The 19,023-nt window shown below is 42.9% G+C and overlaps 1 protein-coding gene across 1 annotated transcript in view; it reads right to left on the reverse strand.

Moving 5' to 3' along the window:
• ADAMTS10 (ADAM metallopeptidase with thrombospondin type 1 motif 10) overlaps positions 1–19,023 on the reverse strand; it is an 82,234-nt gene that overhangs the window by 50,685 nt on the left and 12,526 nt on the right. The window contains exons 4-7 of the mRNA XM_087951384.1: positions 12,656–12,815; positions 8,148–8,365; positions 6,708–6,791; positions 4,109–4,254 (exon numbers count right to left, since the gene is read on the reverse strand). Of these exons, the coding sequence (XP_087807510.1) occupies positions 4,109–4,254; positions 6,708–6,791; positions 8,148–8,365; positions 12,656–12,815 (608 nt within the window). The remainder of the gene's footprint in view (positions 1–4,108; positions 4,255–6,707; positions 6,792–8,147; positions 8,366–12,655; positions 12,816–19,023) is intronic.

Consider the following 19,023-nt stretch of genomic DNA (forward strand, 5'->3'; position numbering starts at 1 on the left):
ACTGGGTAGTCCTCGACTTACAACCGTTTGTTTAGTGACCATTTAAAGTTGCCTCACCAAAAAAAAAGTGGCTTATGACCGTTTTTCAAACTTACGACCTTTGCAGCATCCCCATGGCCACATGATCAAAACTCCAGACGGTTGGCAATTGATTCATATTGATGACGGTTGCAGTGGGCAGGTGTGATCACTGAAGAGGGTGTTTGATTTCATTGTACGAGGTGCAATGACAATGAAGTAAACTAAACTAAACTTTTGCGACCTTCTCACAAGCAAAGTCAGCGAGTCCCAAAGGTGCTTTTTTTTTCAGGAGGCAACTGGACTTTCTGGTTTTGCTTTGGAGACGTTTCGCTTCTCATCCAAGGAGCTTCTTCAGCTTCGACAGGATAGTGGGGAATGGAAGGATTTTTACTCTCTTGCAGACAGCTGGTCATTTGCATTCTTTTAGTGCAGAGGTCCCCAAACCTGGCAACTTTAAGACTTGTGGACTTCAACTCCCAGAATTCTCCAGCCAGCATAGCTGGCTGGAGAATTCTGGGAGTTGAAGTCCACAAGTCTTAAAGTTGCCAAGTTTGGAGACCTCTGTTTTAGCAAGTTGTTAAGACCATCTGGAGATTTATCTGTGTCATCAGGGTCAGCTGAGTGGTGCAAATGGATTTGGAGCCTTCTTGGAACTGTTGAAAAATCCTTCCATTTCCCCACCATCCAGTCAGAGCTGAAGAAGCTTCTTGGGTGAGAAGCGAAACGTCTTCCAAGAAAAACCAGAAAGTCCAGTTGCCTTTTGAAAAACCACCTTTGGGACAAGCATGTCCTGGATGACTAAGAATCTCCAAAGACATTTAAAATCCGTGGAGAATCCATATTCAATTAACAACCATGTTATTAATTTAACAACTGCAATGGTTCATTTAACAACCATGACAAGTTAAGATTGTAAAATGAGGCAAAATCCCCTGAACTGTCTCGCTTAGCAACAGAAATGTTGGGCTCCATTGTGGTCGCAAGTGGAGGACTATCCATACTGGCATGAAAGTTGCTGTCCTTATTACTGATCTCTCTCCAGCCTCGACTGCCTCTCTTCTTAGTCATTGCCAGCCCCTTGATTTTCCTCCAAAGTAACAGGGAAGAAATTTTAACAGATTTTACATATCCTGAGACTGACAATGTAGGAGGGAAAGGGAAAAAAACATTTTAGCCAAGGATGACTTAAGCCTGTCTTACTCATAGGGTTAGAGATGAGACGAAGCCAATGTTATGAGGCTACTATATATTTATGCCTTGGTTAGGGGCAAGGAGGAAAAGGCCATAAGTCTCTGTTGAAGATCAAAGAAAGACAGACACGAGATGGTATGTCAAGGATACCCAACAGAAGCAAGGAAATTGTGAATACATTTTCCTCTCTCGCGCTGAGTCAGGCAGAGTGGGAGAAATGGCAGCCATATCTTTAAAGACGGAAGTGCACCCAAATAACTGTAAAAGGAGACGTACTATTCCAAAACTTGTTTGATTTTAACATTTTCATTCACTGGAAGGGTAAAGAATTGCCACCAAATTGTTCTGTTCATCTAGGTCTGTGAGGGTGAACCTTTGGCATGTGTGCCAGAGGTGGCACGCAGAGCCCTCTCTGTGGGCACGCGCACGGTTGCCAGCTGCTCCTTTTGGTTTCTGGTATTCACAGGAGACAGAGTGTCAGAAAATGGCCTGGAAAATGGCCCAGAAAATGGCCTGAAAACAGGCACGCACACACCGGCTAGCTGGTCTTTGGGTTTCTGGCGCTCCACCATGCACTTTCTGGTTTGGGCACTCGGTGCCAAAAAGGTTCGCCATCAATGATCTGATAGGTTTCTTTTGTCAACATGAGATTCAGATGAGTTTTCTCCTTTTTTTGCAAATTTAAAATTCATTACTTCTTATTCGATTTCACTATGTTTTTTTTTAAAAAGTCTGGTTGAAAATTCATAGGTATTAACTATGTGCACTACTCCGAAACAGACCTCCCGTATGCCACTGTGTACATTGTTTTGAAAAGAACACCATGTTGCAAACATCAGAAAGGTAGATTCTATTTCAGTGCATGTAATGTTTTGAGAAATTCAATTTAAACAGGTTTCCTCTGAGAACAACTTGAGCAATTGTTATCCAACTGACCACTGCAACATCATGGTTGTCAATCATGCATCCCTGTAATCGCCTGTAAATCCTTGCAAATAACATGGTCAAACTTAGCATCTTTAATAGCTGTCACTCCAGATGTTGGTTCTTCCTTTTTATGAAACTTCACTCCATTTGATACATCCCACCGCTATAAAAAAAGGCTATAAAAAAATGGGATATAAATATGGGCAGAAGGGCTAAACCCAAGGGGTGGGCTTCAAAAATGTTAGCAGCGGGTTCTCTGCCAAGTTGCTGGGTGGGTGTGGCCATGGTGGGTGTGGCCTAGTTGGCCTCCTGCACCATGGCGGTGGGAGGGAGAGCGTTTTTGCCCTCCCTGGGCCCCAAAGGCTTTCCTCAAGCCTCTGGGCGAAAATGGCCGCCCCGGTCTCCATGGTAACCAGAAACGGGCCCATTTCCGATCTTCCCAAACTTCCGGGAGGGCCGTTTTTCACCCTCCCCAAGCCTCCATGTGCACCCTGCACTTACCTACATCCAAAATGGGCCATGTGGCAAGTCCTGGGAGGGGCAGGGTGGGCGGGGCCAGCCAGGAGTGGGATTTGGGTGGGAATCTTAGCTCTAGGGGGCTCTCTTGAACCCTTGCGAACCCCCAGCAGCCCATCCCTGGCTAAAACTTAATTTTGTAAGTTTACTGATGGTTCATCTCTTAGTGACATGTGTGCCTTTTGCAAAAACCCAACCAATGAACTCTTTCACCCTTCAAAAAAAACAAAAAAACACGCAAACTCCAAAACACAGCAGGATGTTATCTAGAGATGCAGAATTTATGAGACACAGAGAAATTTTACAAGGCATGTGTTTTTTCATCCAAGGATTGGCTTTGTAAATATGCTCCAGGGACTCCGTGAGAAGACCCACAAGCAATTGCTCAAGCAGCTGTGTTGAAAGACAAGACTTTCCAAGTTAGCATACTTTTCTTCCCTTCCTTATCTTGCACATCTAGAATGAAGGGAGGCAAAAGATACAGTTCCCCAGAAAGACAAAGTTCCCCAGAGAAACAGGGGTTATCTTGCAGGATTTCATAGACTATTAGATACTTTCACGGAAGTATTCCAGCAAACATTTCATTTTATTTCATGAAAGTAAAACTACAAGCATGAGAAGAAACCGTATTTCAACATAAGCACCACAGATAGTCCTTGACCTTATGACCACAATTGGGACCAGAACTTCTGTTGCTAATCGAGCTGGTCATTAAGTGAATTGCACTTGATTTTATGAACTTTTTTGCTGCGGTGAATTTCTGCGGTTGCTAAGGGAATCATGCAATTTGTTAAGCAAATCCAGCTTCCCTCATTAACTTTGCTTGTCCGAAACCGTCTAGAAACATTGCAAATAAATGGTGATCATGTAACTTCAGGATGCTGCAACTGCTGTGAATACATGTTGGTTACCAAGCTCCCAAATTCTGATGTGACCAGGCAGTGGCTACAACGGTCATAGCAATAGCACTTAGACTTACTGGTATATACCGCTTCATAGTGCTTTACAGCCCTCTCTAAGCAGTTTACAGAGTCAATACTGCATACTAACCAGTACGCCACCACGGCTCTAGCAATAGCAATTGCACTTAGACTTATATACCGCTTCACAGTGCTTTACAGCCCTCTCTAAGCGATTTACAGAGTCAGCCTCTTGCCCCCAACAGTCTGGGTCCTCACTGAGGATAGAAGGCTGAGTCAACCTTGAGCCTGGTGAGGTTTGAACTGCCAAATTGCAGGCAGCCGGCAGTCAGCAGAAGTAGCCTGCAGTACTGCATTCTAACCACTGCGCCACTGCGGCCCATAAATGCAAGGACTGTTCCAAGTCACTTTTTCATCATCATCATCATAACTTTGAATGGCCACTAAACAAATGGTCACAACACGAGGGCTGTTTGTATTGGCTTTTCATCCCCATCCATTCCAACCCAACCTCCCTGAAATTAGAGGTTTACCTGGTGATCAAAACCGCCGTATCATGGTTAGCGATGCCGTTGTCAGGAATGGCATTCCCATCACTGCTGAGGCTCACAATAGCCTTCTGCCACTTGCAAAAGCTGTCAAGGGACTTCCCAGCATGATGGTTGATTTCCAGGGATGGCTGGAGAAGATAACAGGTCAATCTGAACATGAATGATGTGATGAGGAGCTTATCGATGATCTTTGGAGACCAGTAAAGAAGAATATTTGTAGCTTGGGCTTGTCCTTGGTGCCCTCTGAGCTTGGTTGTTTTCTTGCAGACATTTCATTACCCAGTTAGGTAATATCATCCGTGCTATCATCACTAGCATGATGTTGTCTAGTTTGGGTAATGAAACATCTGCAAGAAAACAACCAAACTCAGAGAGACACAACCCAGGGCCCCTTAATTTGTGGAGAATTTTCCTTGGCATCTTGATACACTCCTATTTGTCTGTTTTGGAACATAAGATGGGGCCTCCTTTGCAACTACATTTTGTTATTGGAACTCCATGTTGACAGCCTCCTCCCCCTCCCATATTCCTATATTACCTCCTCATCCTTTCCCACATTATTTGGGGTAATTTCTGATTTCCCAGAAAGATTTTTCTGGGGAATAATTTCCTGCATCAGAGAGGAAATTATATATGAGCCTTTCCTTCTAGGAACCTCGTTTTTTATTAGGATCTCAAGTCATTGCACTTCTTCAGACCTCTCTTTTTATTTAGTTCTAGATTGTTTTGAAAATGTTCAATTTCACAATGGGGGTGAAAACATTTTTCATATATAACTAGACTGCTTTATGCCTCTGGTCCATGTCTCCTAGAATTAGCCTTGGGATTGGTGATGATTCTTCAGAGTCTATTATGATCTTCCCTAATATTCCAAGCTTGGTGCTGGAGAAGATTCTTGAGAGTCCCTTGGACTGCAAGGAAATTAAATTTATTTATTTATTTATTTATTTATTTGATTTGATTTGTCAATCGCTTACAAGATAATAGGTATAAGTATATACATAGTTATGAATACATGAAATGGATACATATAAGAAAAATAAAAAGAAACAATAGGACAGGGACGGTAGGCACGTTGGTGCGCTTATGCACGCCCCCTACAGACCTCTTAGGAAAGGGGTGAGGTCAATAGTAGACAGTCTAAGGTTAAAGTTTTTGGGGTTTGGGGAAGAAACCATAGAGTCAGGTAGAGTATTCCAGACATTGACCACTCTGTTGCTGAAGTCGTATTTTCTGCAATCAAGTTTGGTGCGGCTAACCTTGAGTTTGCATCTATTGTGTGCTCTTGTGTTGTTATGGTTGAAGCTGAAGTATTCATTGACTGGTAGGACATTGCAATGTATGATTTTATATACCATACTTAGATCAGATCGAAGGCGGCGTAATTCAAGGTTTTCTAGGTCTAGAATTTCAAGTCTGGTGGCATAAGGTATTCTACAACGAGTCGAGGAGTGGAGAACTCTTCTTGTGAAATATTTCAACTGTGCTAATATCAGATACGTAAATCAGTCAGTCTAAAAGGAAATCAACCCTGACTGTTCTTTGAAAGGACAGATCCTGAAGCTGAAGCTCAGATACTTCGGCCACCTAATGAGAATGACTCATTGGAAAAGACTCTGATGTTGGGAAGGGAAAGGGAATGTGATGACCCGGGGCATGGCACAAAAGCAACAAAGTCACAAAAGTAGGTAAAGGCCCTTTAATTCCTCCAACTTGGCCCCCAATGTCCAGTTATCATCGGCTGGAGAAGAAATTCTTCTAAAAACAGTTTTTAAATGGAAGAAATTCAGTCCGAATCCAAAGTAAATCTAAATTATAAATAAAAACCTACACAAACCACACTGCAGCAATTAACGAGACAGGGCAAGATAAGGAATTGCAGACTTCCAAAAGATAACGAAACACACACAGTTGGAAGGACGCCAGAACCCAAATAAGGCATGACAAACAAAGATAACGTACGCTTTGCTTCCTGCAAGGTGCTGTGCGCAAACACCCTTTATATCCTGTTTTCCCAGATGCAGCTAATGAAGTGAATCAGGGCCTTTTTCTCCCCCGTAACCCATGTTGCTTCCTTCTCCGTTCCTCCCTGCATGCCCTAGGATGAAGAGTGGGTGGGCCTGGGACTTCCTCTGAATGCCCAGCCGGACTGTGCCCTTCCCCAGTTTCCTCCACAGCCACCGGAGTCACACTCCCACTCCCTGGCAGCTGTTCAACTTCCCCCTCAGAATCAGATTCCAACAGGGGCATGACAGGGAAAGGGAGAAGGGGACGGCAGAGGAGGAGATGGTTAGATAGTGTCATCAATGCAATGAACATTAATTTGGGCAACTCCAGGAGACAGTGGAGGACAGTGGGGCCTGGCATGCTATGGTCCATGGAGTTACAAAGAGTCAGACACAACTTAGTAACTGAACAACTACAAAATAGTCTTTCATTCCTTATACTGAATGAACGATCTGCCTGTAGTACAGTGATTGAATGTTACTTTGTAGTATGCCTAGTCTTTATCAAAACACTGTATAGATATATATTTAAAATAATCTCCTCCTCCTCCTTCCTTTGGGAATCCCTTCCTTACCTGGTCCTCTGTCAGCAGGATAAGGCGGGTTACCAGAATGTTCACGATATTGCCCAAACTTGAGTCTTGGAAAAGTTTAGCAACCTGACCTCCAGGAAACAAGGAAACACCAGTGTTAAAAAGAAGATGGATTCAGCATCATGATTGATCAGAAATGGCATCCTTTGCAGGATTGGCAGAATATGGAAGAACTTTTCAAGCTAAAATGAGAGGGTAGAGGAATGAGGCATGTTCAAGGGAGATTTTGTGGTTAATCACATCTAACTTCCCACGCTCTCCTACCCAGAAGTCTCTTTTCATAAAGATCTGTTTTCTGTTTCTATCAAGCACCACTGTGGCTCACCAATAGATTTCACTGTCCTGGGCACTATCCTCTTTCTTCTAAACTTTGGCTGCTAGCTATGAAAAACCACGGTGGTGCAGTGGTTAGAATGCAGTATTGCAAGCTAACTCTGCCCACTGCCAGGAGTTTGATTCTGACTGACTCAAGGTTGACTCAGCCTTCCAGTCAGTAAAATGAGGAGCCAGATTATTGGGGGAAATAGGCTGACTCTGTAAACTACTTAGAGAGGATTGTAAAGCACTGTGAAGCAGTATGTAAATCTCAATACTATTGTTATTGCTAAGAAGATCTGAGAAAGAAACGGGAATCCTTCAACTGCATAAAGAGAAGGATACGTCAGCCTTTGTAATGAGCTTTTTTTCATTGTTTTGCCTTTTACAGGTCTTTGGCATGTAACTACCAAAATTCCAACCTAGGAGAGGAATTTGGGGAAGTGTAGTCCTGACATATCTAAACGGTACTAAGTTGAGAAGTCTGGTAAAAAGAAAATGTGGAAATCAATATCCACAAATGAAGCTGCCAGGGATTAGTCAGCTAGTGGTTAGAGTGCAGTACTGCAGGCTACTTCTGCCTGCTGGCTGCCTGCAATTTGGCAATTCAAATCCCACCAGCTCAAGGTTGACTCAGCCTTCCATCCTTCCGAAGAGGGTAAAATGAGGGCCCAGATTGTTGGGGCAATATGATGACTCTGTAAACAGCTTAGGGCTGTAAAGCACTGTAAAGCTGTACATAAATCTAAGTGCTATTGCTATTGATATGGTGACCACTAGGTCACAAAAATGGGAGTAGAAAATTATGGTAATACAGGTAGTCCTCTACTTACAGTAATTCATTTAGTGACTGTTCAAAGTTGCAACAGCATTTTTAAAAAAAGGGACTTATGAATTCACTTAACAAGTGTCTTGCTTTGCAACAGAAATTTTGGGCTCAATTGTGGTTATAATTCAATGACTACCCATAGCGTGTGATGATAAGGTATGTGCGAGTGACCTTGGGGAAAAAAACTGCGCCTAAGCTGTGGATCCTCCTCCTGTCTCCCAAGGACCTTCTCACATAGCATCAGATGGTAGGACAAAGGTCTTGGTTATAATACTTACAATATTCATGATAGCCAGGATGTATTCCTCTATGTCTCGCCGGCCATGGTAGCCCACCATCATCTTATCAGCCACCACAAGAGTCTCTACGTAACGCTCAGTGCTGACTGACCTCTTCAGAGGCAGTTGTCCCCTTTGAGAAAAGTTGCCCAGGGTCTTCAAAGGGGAGGGTTTCAGTGTCCGTGACCACCAGGGTCTACCTTTCCATGGCTTCTCATCTGCAGGGAAATAGCAATGAAGTCTTTAGTATTTGCTCTCCTTCCTCTCTTCTTGGACTCCCAATATTTCACAATGCAAAACCAATTGACTTCTTATTTCTAGAACTGCTTCCAAAAGAACACATTCAACAAGTTCAATGATAAACCATCATGGTGGCTTGGTTTTAGCTTAATGCCAAAGGAATCCTACAAACAAAACTTCCTCTTTCCACTCAGTATAACTACAGGCACCTATTAAAGTATGGTTGAAATTATTGGATGGGTAAATATCATTTGACAAAAGAAATTAAAGCAATTGGATAAAATGGAATTCAAAGGTTTTTTTGGAAAAAAAAAAAAAGAGTTTCTTCAGACCCTTTGCAGGAAAGGAAAGGGAAAGGGGAAATATTCCCCGATACATGATATAGTGAGAAGAAAATACATGTCAAGTCATAAAATATTTCTATGGTCTTTTTAGAGTTGCCAACAGAAAGGGAGGGGGGAGCAGTGTGGCAGCTTGGAAATCAAAAGTGCATTCCACAAATGTTTTCCAAGTTAGTAACTAGGTGACTAGAGTTTCTGCAGCGCAAAATTCTAACTGGAGAACATGATTGATGACTCTTGGATATGGATGTGTCCCATTGGAGAATATGAATTACGATACACCCAGGGAAGTGGAGGGAAAACCAAGGTCAAGGGTGACAATGAATTATGTGTCTCAGAGTTGGCTACACCCAGGCAGTGCCGGACAGCTTAACTCCCAATAAATCATTTTGAAGTTTTGTAAGTTTGGCTCGAGACTCATGATTTAATTGGGGTAACTGCCGGAATCCTGACACAGTCCTTGACTTATGACCACAACTGGGACCAGAATTTCCATTGCTAACCTATACAGTCATAAAGCATGATGTCACATGACTGCATCACTCAACAGCAGCAATGCTGGCATTCCCTCTTGCTATTGTTAACCAAGGATCTCAGGTTGTTGGGTGAATACCCATCCCAATCCAAGTCATTCTGGGCTTAGTCTTTGCTAGCCCCACATCCCAGTCAGGTAAGGGACTGCTTCCTTTTCTACTCACCTGCTCACCTATCTCAATCTCATCTCGACCTTTGGCCACCTTGTACCCTGCCTTGTGGGCGCACCCTGTGGCTCAGGGGCTACTTGTCATGCCACAGCTCTGAAGCTGCAAGAATCCCCTTAACTTCAGTGCAATGCAAAGCCCTCACAGCGTGAAATCCAACCCCAACCCAGGCCAGCAGCACTGCACAAAGGAGCCACCCCAGGAAGCCTCTCAGGAGCAGCACGAAACTGCCACCTCATGAAACCCCAGGTGTTCCAGCCGTTCTTGCTGCCCTATAGCAATAGCACTTAGGCTTATATACTTCTTCACAGTGCTTTACAGCCCCCTCTAAGCGGTTTACAACCAGCATATTGCCCCCAACCATCTGGCTCCTCATTTTACCCACCTGAGAAGGAGGGAAGGGCTGAGTCAACCTTGAGCCTGGTGAGATTTGAACGGCCAAATTGCAGGCCGCCGGCAGTCAGCAGAAGTAGCCTGCGGTGCTATATTCTGAGTGCACTCCACCACCCTATCTCTTTGTGCTCCAGCTGTTGACAATGGGGCTCGCCCTTGCCCTTCATGGGGCAGCTGCTACCCACCTTCTCCAGGTCTTGCAAGGAAACAACTGTGGGTAACCTGGGGAAGAAAGTCTCATGCAGCCAGCATCTGCCTTGTGAAGGAACTGGGCGGGCATGCTTGGTCAGCAGTGGGAGCAAGAAGATTGTGAAGGTCAGTTAGGGCAGCAAGGGCTGTGGAATTATGCAGGGGGCCAAAAGAGCATAGATGGGCAGAGTGGTAGGTGGCTGGAGGGGGGGGGGAGTTGAAAGACCCCCTGTGGTCATAATTGTGGGCAGGCTGCCAAGCAACCAAACTATGATCACATGATCGTGGGGTCACTGCTATGGCCATAAGTTCATGGACTGGTCATAAGTCCCTTTCTTCAATGCTGCTGTAATGGTTGATGAACAAATGATCGTAACTCGAGGACTAACATACAAGAATATGGAGCTTCAAAAAAAAAAACATTGTGCCCTAAGGCCTCCCAAAAATTTAACTGCCGGGCATTTTAGTGTTTGAATATATGCCAAAGAAAGCTGATGAACAGCTGACATGGAGTGGGAGTGTGGCTCCTTGGCTGTGGAGGAAACTGGGGAAGGGCAAAGTCCAGCTAGGCAGAGCAGGGGAGAGGTAGAACCAGAGTTCAGAGGAAGACCCAGGCCCACCTCCTCTCCATCCTAGGACATGCAGGGAGGAACAGAGAAGAGAGCAACATGGGTTGTGTGGCTTACGGGGGAGGAAAGGGCCCTGATTCCCTTCATTAGCCACAGCTAAGAAGGGAGCTTAAAAGAAATGCATGCTGAGTGCGGCAGCTGCTGGGAACAAATGTGAGTTTAGCTTGTGTTGACTTTGGTTATCTGTGTTCCTGGCGTCTTCCCAACTGTGTTGAGTTATTGCCGTGCCTTCACGTCTGGAATTCTTGCTCCTGCCCTGCCGGACTAATTACCTCATTTTACATTTTGGACTTGATTCTCTGCAGCCAAAGGCTGTTCCTGGGAGAGTTTTTCTCCAGCCAGAAGGTAACCAGGACATTGGGGGCAAAGTTGGAGCTAATAAAGGGTCTCCTCCTCCTGATTATCTGACTGTGTTGCCTTTGTGCCACGCCTCTTTGAGTCATCACAAGCAGTTTATTTAGTGACCATTCAAAGTTACAATAACACTGAAAAAAGTGATGTAACTTTTTCAAATTTACGACCGTTGCAGCATCCCCATGATCATGTAATCAAAATTTAAATGCTTGGCAAATGGTTCATATTTATGACTGTTATTGTGTCCCAAGGGTCATGTGATCATCTTTTTTTGAGACCTTCTCACAACCAATGGGGAAGCCAGATTCACTAAAAACTGGGTTACTAACTGAACAATTGCAACCAGTGATCCACTTAACCACGGTGGCAAGAAAGATAGTAAAATCACTTAACAAATGTCTCACTTAACAACAGAAATGTTGAGCTCCATTTTGGTCGTACGTTGAGGACTACCTGTATTTACCCAGCTGTACATGTACCATCCAGAGTCTCTCTATAAAGGAGATGGGCAGTTTTCAAACCTGATAAGTGTGTGTGTGTGTGTGTGTGTGTGTGTGTATAATTAAAATGTGAGTATAAATATTGCTAAGAAATTGTGACTGTAAATAATGAGGAATGAAATGATAAATAAATCTGGGGACAATGTCCTTCACAAAAAGTAAATGCTCTTTTCTCCAGATGCCACCAGAAACCAAGTGGTTTGCTGTTCACCCTCAAAAGCAGACTTCCTCTGCCCTGTCTTATTATTCAGAAACAGGCACACATGTTGGATTTTGCATGAAACATCAGCAGTAAAACCAAATCTGGAATGGAAGGAGGAGAGGCGGTATTTGATGGTAAGGATCTGAATGCAAATCACCCACTTCTTGTTCCAAGATTACATTTGTCCAGTAGTTCTTGTTTTCCAAGAAACAAATTGGAAACAGATTTTCCCTCTTTTTCAGCCAGGGGAATAGAGTGCAGTATCAATACACAACGGGTAAGCTTGGCAGCTTTAATGTGAAAGAAAATGTCAGACATCCAAGATCAGCTGGCTCACTTTCCTCTCCTCCTTCCGGAAACTGGGAATCTAATCCCATGAATTCCAGCATCACAATTTAGAGGTGGTATGTGTGTCTCTTTCCCTTCTCCCTGGCCGCATTTCAAATCCACAACTACATCCTCAAACCAAATGTCTGCTGGAGTGAAACATTTTTAAACTAGCTGGATGGCTTTTAAAGTTTCTGCCTTAATGTTATTGACATTTGTGGTGTCTCCTACATTTAATCTAATCCAGCCTATTAACTGCCCTGAATTTAATGCAAAGGAGAAAAAAAAAATAGTGTGGCTTTGTGGTTGCCAGTAGGAACTTGAATAACAGTCTTACATGTTGGTAATAACCTCCTGTTGCCCCCAGCCTCTCTCAGTTTGCATAATTTTTGTGTGCTTCGCTAATCATAGGGATAGAAAATATAATAATGTTCCAAGAACTTCCCTCCTCCCTTAAATCTTATTTCTTTCTATATATATAACTTCAGACAATAAGCATCCAAATGTCCTTTAAAGCACTTAAAAAAAGAAAAAGAATAAGGGATAGAAACTTGTTTATTCTAAATATAAAAATATAATAGAAATCACAATAAGACATTTCTTCATCAAATGCAGTCAAATAGAGCTCCTACCTAACACACCACAAGCTGTGTCCATATGTGGGTGCTGGAGAGACGATCGTTTGTAGATCACATGAGGGCTTCCTTCTCTTTCTTGTTCTTCACTGATATTGACCCCAAGTGTCAGGGGTTCAATAAAATACTCATCATCTTCTGCAATTATCACACCATGCTGGAACAAAGAGAGGCAGGAAACTGCATGTTTGCATTCAATAAAAAGAACATAATTAATATCTATGGAGATTCTTAGTCATCCAATTCATGGTTGTCCCAAAGATGCTTTTTCAAGAGGCAACTGGACTTTCTTTGCTTTTTCCTTGAAGACATTTTGCTTCTCATCCAAGAAGCTTCTTTAGTTCTGACTGAAGAACTGGCTCTTAGAACTGAAGAAGCTTCTTGGATGAGAAGTGAAACCTCCTAATTGTGGCTTAATTTATTAATTGCATTGTCTCAAAGGTGTGTTTTTTTTCCAAAAAAGAGGCAACTGGACTTTCTTTGTTTTTACCTTGAAGACATTTTGCTTCTCATTCTGACTGAAGAACTGGCTCTAGAACTGAAGAAGCTTCTTGGATGAAAAGTGAAAGCTCTTCAAGGAAAAAACAAAGAAAGAAAGAAAGTCCAGTTGCCTCTTGAAAAAAAAAACACCTTTGAAACAACACAATTAATATATTCAGTCTAATGTCTCTGTTCTCCCACTTTCTTTAAGTGGGGTGATTTCCACATGCAGACTTGGTTATTTTTTTAGATCAATGTTTTGCCTGCTCAGGGCAGGAGATGTATCTATGTAACACTCCCTCATCTTATTTTCCCCACAACAACACCCCTATGCAATAGGTTGGGGACAGAAGAAGTGACTGTCCAAGGCCGCAGCAAATAGTGGGTTTGAAGTCATTGCCAGTGTCAGTTCAACACCTTGTTGACAGGATAGGAAATTGAGAAAGCAAAAATCTAGAGAGAAAAGGGACATGGATTGTATACCAGATATGCTGGCAGAGAATTAGCTCATTAAGGTCTTACAACTTAGATGGCTGTCTCAATTTCAGTCTGATTTTTGGGGAGGGGGTGGGTATTACAAAAAAAAAGCATCTGGAAAGGCCTGAATAGGTACGTAAGTAAGGGCTCATTCTTTGAAATACCATTCTGCATTAACCATACATTTTTAAAGGTTTCGTTCAAAGTACCACTTTCTTTTCAGTTTAAAAAAGCCAGTTTCATTTGTGATTAAAGAATCAGGCTAGAAATCAGGAGACAGGAGTTTTAGTCCTGCCTTAGGCATGAAAATCTGATTGGGTGACTTTTGTCTAATCCCTCTCTCTCAGCCCTACCCACCTCACAGGGTTGTTGCTGTTGTGTGGAAAATAGGAGGAGGAAGGAGTATTATGTATGAGCTACTTATAAAGTAATGAAGGTGGGATAAAAATCTAATAAATAAAATAAAAAGCATCTGAGGTAGAGGATAGTGTGTTTTTCTCATGGGGAAGTATGAGTAAATTCTTTCTTCTCACATAAACACCTAAAAATAGCTTGCAACTATGATGGTCTGACAAGACTGAAGTAAACAAATACAAAGTGTATAAAATTTAAATGACATTAAAGGAACAAACAATGAGCATCCTGAGCACCTATGAAATTACATAACCTAATTAAAAGGTGGATGCACTTGGAATAAATCTGTAACCCATATCAGGGCATGTGACTGGGCACAGTAATTTGAGGAAGCAACTTGTCCTGATTTAATCCACCTCTCCTACCAGATCCAACAAATTGAGAGCAGGGTCTGGGACAACTTGTCTCAGCCAACTCACCACAGCCGATTCACCACAGCTAACTCACATGGCCAATTCATCATGGTCAATTCACCACAGCCAACTCACCACGGCCAATTCACCACAGCTAACTTACCATGGCCAATTCATCATGGTCAATTCACCACAGCCAACTCACCAAAGCCAATTCACCACAGCTAACTCACATGGCCAATTCATCACGGTCAATTCACCACAGCCAACTCACCACGGCCAATTCACCACAGCTAACTCACCATGGCCAACTCACCACAGCTAACTCACTACGGCCAACTCACCACGGCCAATTCACCACAGCTAACTCACCAGGCCAACTCACCACAGCCAATTCACTACAGCTAACTCACCACGGCCAACTCATCAGGCCAATTCATCATGGCCAACTCACCACAGCCAATTCACCATGGTCAATTCACCACAGCTAACTCACTAGACCAATTCACCACAGCTAACTCACCAAGCCAACTCACCACGGCCAATTCACCACAGCTAACTCACTAGACCAATTCACCACAGCTAACTCACCAAGCCAACTCACCATGGCCAACTCACCACAGCCAATTCACCAGGCCAATTCACCATGAGCAATTCACCATGGTCAACACACCACAGGACAACTTGCCACAGAACAATTCAATATTGCATTAATCATTTCGTTCAGTTACTTTTATTATGGGTGACCACATTTTCACTGAAATTATTGTAATATTTGTATTTCTGAATTTACTTTCTTTAATTTAACTTTTGTATTTGTTGAATTGACTTGTCCCGTGGCAAGTTGACTGCGGCAAGTTGGCCATGGTGAGTTGTTCCTATCCAGAGTGGGCATGCTATGGGTTCTCTTGTCTAAGGACCAATTTCCAGCGGCCTTTTCTGTTGTGGGATCTTTTCCCCTCCCAAGTGAGGATGGCCTCATTGCTTCTGAGCTTGCGAGGGTCCCTCAAGACCTCAAGTTATGACAGCAGGCCTGGGAGCCCCAGGAGATGGGTGAACAGGTGAGGTGACTCTGTTTGTTAGTAGTACCCCTTCCTCTATTATTTCTATCAGCTGAAAAACAGAACCAGAATTTCCATTGCTAAACAAGGTGATTATTAAGTGAGTTGCACCTGACTTTATGACCTTTTTTTGCTCGATTATTGTTAAGCAAATGCTACTGTCTTTCAACGTGACCTTGATTATGTGTCTGAATGGTCAAACAGTTGGCAACTCCAAATCTCAACCAACAAATGCTCTGCCCTATACATCGGTAAAAAAAAAAATCAATACACCAAATACAAGCTAGGCAGGTGTGACCTCGTTGACGACCCTCACTCCGTCAAGGACCTTGGAGTACTCATATCGAATGACCTAAGCGCCAGAGCTCACTGCAACAGCATTGCCAAAAAAGGCTTTAAGAGTTGTAAATCTAATCTTACGAAGCTTCTTCTCTGGTAACACTGATTTGCTAACTAGGGCATACAAAACCTTTGCTAGACCAATACTTGAATACAGCTCTGCTGTCTGGAAGCCGCAGTGTATATCAGACATTAATACAATTGAGCGAGTCCAGAAGTATATTTTACAAGAAGAGTATTACACTCCTCTGTACACGACAGAATACCCTACACCACCAGACTTGAGATTCTAGGCTTAGACAACCTTGAACTACGCCGGCTAAGATTGGATTTAAGCATAGTACATAAAATTATATGTTACAATGTCTTACCAGTTAATGAATATTTCAGCTTCAACCACAACACAAGGGCACACAACAGATATAAACTTAATGTAAACCACTCCAAACTTGATTGCAGGAAGTACGATTTGAGCAACAGAGTGGTCAATGCCTGGAACTCACTACCTGACTCTGTTGTTACATCCTCAAACCCCCATTCCTTTACCCTCAAACTAACTTCCATTGACCTCACCCAATTCTTAAGAAGTCTGTAAGGGCCGTGCATAAGCGCACAATTGTGCCTTGTGCCCCTGTTCTATTGTCCCCAATTATTAGTACCTATGTATTTATACTTATATTTATTCTTATTTCTACTATATTATAAGCATTTGACAAATAAAATAAATAAATAAATAAAACAAATCTGGCTTTCCTCACTGATTTCGCTGCTTGAAAGCTGGTTGGGAAAGTCGCAAGTGGCAATCACATAAACCTCATTGCAAATACATGCCAGTTGTCAAACACTCAAATGTTGATCTCATGATCATGGAGGTGCTGTAACTATTGTAAAGTGTGAGGACCAGAGGTGATGTTCAGCAGGTTCTGACCAGTTCTGGAGAACCGGTAGCGGAAATTTTGAATAGTTCAGAAAACTGGCAAATACCACCTCTGCCTGGAGATTTTACAGTATCCTTCCCCTGCCACGCCCACCAAGCCATGCCTACAGAACTGGTAGTAAAAATTTTTGAATCCCACCACTGGTGAGGACTGGTCACGTCACTTTTTCAATGCCATTGTTAACTTTGAACAGCCACTAAACGAATGGATGTAAGTCAAGGATGGCCTGCACTGTCAAGAGCTGTTATATATCAAAGGCTCTTATGCATTCCTTGTCTCTTACATATTTCTGCAGCTCCGGTTTAACTTGAGATAACTGCAGAACAACAACAACAAAACAACAACAAAAAGCGTAAGAGAATAGCAGGGGTGTTATTTTCCTTCTAAAAGCAGTTCTTAAGAAATTTAGCAAATTTAAACAGCGGTTGATCTTTTGAAACCCCCAGCTTCTGCCAACCTCACCACAACAAACCCTGAATCGCTCTTGTGTGCCTGCAGCTAAGCATTCAACTTCAGCCGCCCTGCGAGGGGGTGTGATGGGCCAGCAGTGGTTTCTCGCTTCCTATGAAAGCTTTGTAGCTCTTGGCCAGAGGCCATCATTCCAAACACAAGTGAGGTAGTGTGAGGATAGTTTGCCGGGAAGTTGCCAGAAACTCAAGGATCAGTGGATGGAGGGAGGCAGCTGGAAAGGGGGAAGAAAACTCTTGGCGTGGAGCGTAACAGCAGTTGGGGCTGTTGTGTTTGTGGTACAGCGGGGCGAGGAGGAGGAGGTAAAGAACAGAGGCTCCAGGGGATGCTTATAAAGTTCTCTTCAAGTTACCTGGCCTCATTTCCGAAATGGAACCGCTGCATTAGGAATTTAAACAAATGGGTGGGATTTGGCCATCAAGCTCACTTTAGCTCAACATGAGAAGAAACTTCCTAATGGTAGGAGCCGTTTGGCAACGAAGCAGTTTGAGCAATGTTAAAAACGAGGACTCGGCAGGCATTTGTTTTTATGATGGAGCAACTGAACAGCCTGAAGTCTGGGAGGACAGAGGTCACTTTTGCTATCGGATCTGGAGTGGCAAAAATATGGATGGCGCCCAGGGGGCGGCAAAGCAATGCAGAAAACTAACTCTTTGCTGTCGCCCGGTGAGCCGCTGGATTTTTGCAGAAGGAATCGGCGGCTTTACCTTTGTCCCTTTTCCTCAGACTGGTCTTGTGGTGTAAGAGTCATAACCTCACCCTGAACATCAAAAAGACCAAAGAACTGATCATAGACTTCAGAAGATGCAAAGCAGAGCCTCTCCCACTATATATCAATGGAGATTGTGTGGAAAGAGTTCATAGTTTTAAATATCTAGGAACTCATATTTCCGACAATCTTACTTGGTCGGTCCACACTATGACCACTGCAAAGAAGGCCCAACAGTGCCTACACTTTCTGAGGTTGCTGAAAAAGAGTGGTCTGGGTGAGAAGTTGCTGTTTACTTTTTACCGGTCTACCATCGAGAGCATTTTGGCATATTGTGTAACGGTGTGTTATGTTGGATGCTCTGCAGTGGATAAGAAGATGCTCCAGAGAGTTATAAACACAGCACAAAAAAATCATCGGTTGCTCTCTTTCTTCTTTGGAAGAGATTGTGAAGACCAGACTCCTCTCTAGAGCACTAAAAATCTCCACAGACCATTCTCATCCTGGACATTCATATTTCGATCTGTTACCATCAGGGAGGCGTTATAGGTGTCTTAAAATGAAGACTAATAGATTGAGAAACAGTTTCTTTTCCAAGGCAATAACTGTCTTGAATCAAACAGTGCATTTGTGATTTAGTCCTATTATTATTATTTTAATTATTTTAATTTTAAATACTTGTAGTGTGATTGTGATGTGGTGTTTGGGGCACTGTGCTGGAATAGCTTTCAAATTTCATTGTATTCATGGAATGACAATAAAGGTATTCTATTCTATGCTATGCTATGCTATGCTATGCTATGCTATGCTATGCTATGCTATGCTATGCTATGCTATGCTATGCTATGCTATGCTATTTTCTCCTGGCAAATGTTTTGCCTTCCCAGCTGCTGTTTCTTGCCATACTGGTGTGGTTTGCAAATAGCCATCACAGTTGCAGGTGGCTTGTAGACATTTTTGGGGAGAAGAAAGAATTTAACCACACCCTCCCCTTCCCACAGGCAACTCACCAGCCTGTCATTATCTTTATTTTATTTTTACAGATAGTCCTTGACTTACAACCCCAAAGCAAGACACTGAAGTGAGTTTGGCCCCATTGTATGTATGACCTTTCTTGCCACAGTTG

This window comes from Notechis scutatus, chromosome 1, assembly GCF_049901735.1.
Source record: "Notechis scutatus isolate UNSWTSFEM ecotype Mainland chromosome 1, rNotScu1.2, whole genome shotgun sequence".
Classification (NCBI taxonomy): Eukaryota; Metazoa; Chordata; class Lepidosauria; order Squamata; family Elapidae; genus Notechis; species Notechis scutatus.